Source organism: Grammomys surdaster, unplaced genomic scaffold (genome assembly GCF_004785775.1).
Source record: "Grammomys surdaster isolate TR1022 unplaced genomic scaffold, NIH_TR_1.0 130, whole genome shotgun sequence".
Classification (NCBI taxonomy): Eukaryota; Metazoa; Chordata; class Mammalia; order Rodentia; family Muridae; genus Grammomys; species Grammomys surdaster.
The window spans coordinates 10,269,355-10,273,829 of record NW_021604588.1 but is presented as its reverse complement, the minus strand read 5'-3'; the positions used below and the strand labels follow the sequence as shown (position 1 = coordinate 10,273,829).

The 4,475-nt window shown below is 40.6% G+C and overlaps 1 protein-coding gene across 1 annotated transcript; it reads left to right on the top strand.

The window, feature by feature from the left end:
* Positions 1-420: 420 nt before the first annotated feature.
* Positions 421-4,198, top strand: LOC114615205 (lymphotactin-like). Its single transcript, XM_028760894.1, has 3 exons — positions 421-547; positions 2,976-3,090; positions 3,852-4,198. The coding sequence occupies exons 1-3, from the start codon at positions 487-489 to the stop codon at positions 4,018-4,020; spliced, it is 345 nt and encodes a 114-aa protein (XP_028616727.1). The 5' UTR covers positions 421-486; the 3' UTR covers positions 4,021-4,198.
* The last annotated feature ends 277 nt before the right edge of the window (positions 4,199-4,475 follow it).

The window sequence follows — 4,475 nt, the reverse complement described above, 5'->3', positions numbered from 1 at the left end:
TGGTCTTTGTTTTCCTGTGGAGTCAGGCAGGGGCACCGGGGGCTGATCGGTGGTTCTAGATGCCTTCTGTCACAGGCGGCAGGTGGGATGGCCCACCGTGACCACACAGCCTCACTTCCTTTGTCCTGTCACCACACTGAGCCATGACACTGACAGGCTTCAGGATGGAAGATCTGACCTGAGCTTCACAGCTGTAAAAAAAAAAAAAACCTACCTTCTCATGCATACATTGAGTTTCATTGACACATTAACCACACAGGGAGAAGAAAAGGCCACAAGGTCTCATGTTGGTTAGAACACAGCAAAGGAGCTTGTGTTTAAATAAAAAAAAAAAATCATCATCATTGCAAAGACTTTCCATGATTCCACACCCACTCTGAAAGCCCCTCTCAACACAGGAAGTGTGCTGACCATTGAGGGAAATAAAAGGGGCTCCTGAGGAGTCTGGTCTACATTCTTCCTGCACAGCTCAGCAAGACCTCAGCCATGAGACTTCTCTTCCTGACTTTCCTGGGACTCTGCTGCCTCACCACACAGGTTGTGGAAGGTAAGCTAAGCAGCTGTGAATGGGATAAAGAATAGGTGGGCTCATGTACTAGGTTTGATTAGGTTTTGATTAGAATAAACTGCTTTCTCCAGTCAAGCCTCAAACTTCATATACAGAATGGAAGTGCTAATTTCAACTCAGCTATTTTGGACTCATGCTTATTTATTTAAAGTTGAATGCTATATTCTGTCTATATATTTCAACACTGTGAGCTGGAACTAAAATGGAATAATCTGTTTTTTTTAAACTGATGACTATTTAAGCTCATTAAATATCCTTAGAATAATATTTTTATTGATTCTGTCAATGATTACAAATGAGTTCCTTGCTTTTGTTTACTTAAAATTGATTTGATAAAGTATCAGACTCTTTTAGAATTTTATCACAGTGGGGAATGTTCTCAAAGACATATGTTCAAAGCAAATTAGTGCTTTCTACTTGAAAAAGTCAAACAAAAAAATGACCAGAAGTTTATAACTTCATATCTAGAAAATCAATATTATTCTCAACTAAATAGAGGAGCTTGCCAGTATTGTTGAGAATATTATCATTTATGATAGCCTTTTTGAGTTTGTAAGACAGCCTTTGATACAGAGAGTAACAGGTAATTCACATTGACGAATGAGCCAGGAAGATATTCTCAAGGGAAAATGTAGAAGTACTGAGCTCAGTGATCAGTTGATGTTTCCTAAAGGGTCACCCTTTCCTACTGGCTGGAGTTGACTTATAGATCTGTTTGTATCCTCTTCTGTGCACTTAGACTGTAATATTATAACTTTATCATAGATTCTATAAGAGCATAAAGGGAGTAAAGGAAACAGAGTCTGGAAATCCTTGACATTGGGTAAAAGAAGAAATATTGACGAAAAAAAAACCCTTCAAGAATGTTCAGTTGGGTCACATACTGCTAAAGGAATAGCACTTTGTTGAGTTGACAGGTGTACCATCTGGCAGGGCTCAGGCTAAGGCAGGCATGGTGATGATCTTGAGGGGTGGGCTGGGGAGGTGTGGTCTTGCTTCCAGTTTTGCAAGTTTTCTACTCAAAGGAGTTTTGGAAAACTTGGTGGTGTTTTAGTGTATGCCAAATGGGACAAAAATAATCTTTGCTTCGACTTAGTTCTACAAACTCTTTAATAGATCCTCAACATTGCTGAAAAACAGCACGTTTCTAGGTGTAGAAGACAGTAGGGCTCTGCCAGCCCTGTGCAGCCATGTACACTTGACACAGAGAAATACCGTTCTTAAGTAGTGATGGAAAGCTGAAAGAGGCTAGAAGCTCTTTTTCTATTGAGTCCAGAGTAGTTCAGCATAGGATGATATTGGCCGGGTAAGGAATGCACAGGTTGAAGTATGAAGGAGAGGAGCCATAAGAAAAGCAGAGCAAGCAAACAGCTTCTAGTTGCACATTATGGACAAATGGCTTCCTGTGGCAGCAATGCCACAGTTCAAACTTGATCGTTATCAGTGATAACCTGAGATCTTCTGCAGCTGTGAAGCACATAGCAGCAGCTCCGGCTAGGGAGGGAATTAGCACCTAGACACTTTGCTTATTTGGATTTTTACCAACTCCCAAATCTACGGATTCTCTTTGATATCTTTCCTTGTGAAATGGAAGGTCAAGTTATGAACATAGGAATGTAACTGGCTACCTTGGTCCATCCCTTTGAGAAGAAATCCAGAGAAAACCCTTCCAACCTGTGTTTCACATTTGACTAATAAAAATGAGAACATATTTATTTATTCAGTCAAATATGAACTGTGTTCTTCCTTGAATGTTAGCTTGCCCAGTTCACTCTGTATCGCACCCATCTTTGATCCGATTCACAGCACCTTATCTGAAACGATTTCTGTTTCTCTACTTTCCTGGATCCCTCACTATAGCATGTACTCCATAAATCAGGGTCAGTGCCCATCTGAATCAGTGACTTTGACATTTGGAACACAAAAGGACACACTAAGTAAGTAGCTGTTGAGAGTGTTCCTGGGAATTCTGCTATCATAATTGTCTTAGTGAAAATATACAAAGATGGATACTACCTTGTTACTGTTTGTTTGTGAGACTATGTCTCATTTACACAGTCCTGCCAAGCCCCAAACTCACTATGTATACCAGCCTAGCCCAGAACTCTCAGAGAGTCATCTGCCTCTGATCCCCAATATTGGGATTAAAGCAATGTACCACTATGCCTATCAACCTTGTTACATTTACTATGAAATTCCTAAAACAATACTACTAATATAGCTTTTAAAATTAGCCAGACATGTATCACAATCTATAATGCACAAGCGACTCAGAGTGCCAATATGAATCATTTTCCCATAGAAGTAAGCAGTGGTATATTCTGATCACATTTTAGACTGACTTAATAAAAGGCTCAGATCTTGTCACTTGTTGAGTTACAGTTTTATTTATGTTTCCTTTTTCTAGGTGTGGGGACTGAAGTCCTAGAAGAGAGTATCTGTGTGAGCTTTCAAACCCAGCGGCTGCCAGTTCAAAAAATCAAGACCTATACCATCAGGGAGGGACCCATAAAAGCCGTGATGTAAGTGTCTGCTCAAAGCTCAAAGTTCCTATCCTGAAATAGAGTAGGAAGAAGTTCTGCTGTCCTCAGAAAAAAATGGGTCAATGTGGAGGAAATCTTAGCTTAGCCAGTAGCTCGTCCTGTCTTTATTAATCTTGTCTTCTTACTGCCCCATCTAATGACAATTACTGGGAAAAAGAAAAGAATAGAACCCCCATTTTCTTCTTTTGCTCAACTGATGAGTCTGCATAGAAAACAGATGAACATTGTATCCAGTTCTGTTGGCCAGCCCATGCTAGGACTTACCCAAATAGTCACACCAATGTAGGATACTTAATGTATAGAGTGCTGCACCGTATATGTGGCTGTACCTCATAGGAACACATTCAGAATTTGCTTACATGGTACCCCTGTCCTCCAGAATCCCGTTTGCAGAAGGAAAATCTCTCTCCAATGCACACTTACCAAGTTCCACTCTTAGAAACGCATGCAAAATCATCTCCAGTTCTCCCACAGACTTGAGTAGTTCTAGGTGGGAGAAGGAAGTAGGGCTGGAACTAGACGGACCTAAGAGTCCACTTTTGCTCCAGTATTTGGTGTGCTGGTGAATTACAGTCACCAAGCACTGGCTGTCACCTGAAGATCTCTGTCCCTTATTAAAGTAGAGAGCGGAATGAATGTGCTCACAGACGGTCCTGAAAGATGGCTTCTTCTGCCAATTTATGCACAAATCCTCTTTCATTGGACAATAGGGCTAACATTATCTTTTCTTTACATTATAGTTTTGTCACCAAACGAGAACTAAAAATTTGTGCTGATCCACAAGCCAACTGGGTGAAAGCAGCGATCAAGACTGTGGATAGCAGGAACAGCTCCAGAAGGAGCATGGCGGGAACTGTTCCCACACGAGCCCAGAGGTCCGCCAGCACAGCGAAAGCCCTGTCCGGGTAACAGCCTCAGGACAGTGTTTCCTCACTCACCAAGCACCTCATCTCGGTTCCCAAGTCCATGGACTAATTATGCTATACTTACTTTTAATGAAAGTGTTGCATAAATAAAGTTATTTTTTTATTTTTGATGACATTCATGTTCATTTCAAACATTATAAGTAATAAATATTTATTATTGATGATGGTTTCTATATTTGATTTATTATATAAAGGGAAAGGTAATGTAACATTTGTTTTATTTCTCCCTCATTGATATCTCTCTCTCCTTGTCTGCCCCCCACCTCGTACCTCTGATCTCCACAGTGAGAACCATTTGGACCAGTGTTTGTTAGAGATGGAAGCTGCCTCCATCACTCTTAAGTTCAGCTTGTAATAGTCTCCAAACGCAAGTCACAGAGTTTTACTGTGCCAGTGACAATTCTCGATCTATTTCAGTTTCCTAGTACAGTATTATTT

Bases quoted from the DNA above. Each gene is read 5' to 3' on its own strand.
- LOC114615205 (XM_028760894.1), top strand. From the start codon at position 487: ATGAGACTTCTCTTCCTGACTTTCCTGGGACTCTGCTGCCTCACCACA. The intron at 548-2,975 runs GTAAGCTAAGCA...TCCTTTTTCTAG, and splicing joins CACCACACAGGTTGTGGAAG to GTGTGGGGACTGAAGTCCTA. The intron at 3,091-3,851 runs GTAAGTGTCTGC...TTTACATTATAG, and splicing joins GGACCCATAAAAGCCGTGAT to TTTTGTCACCAAACGAGAAC.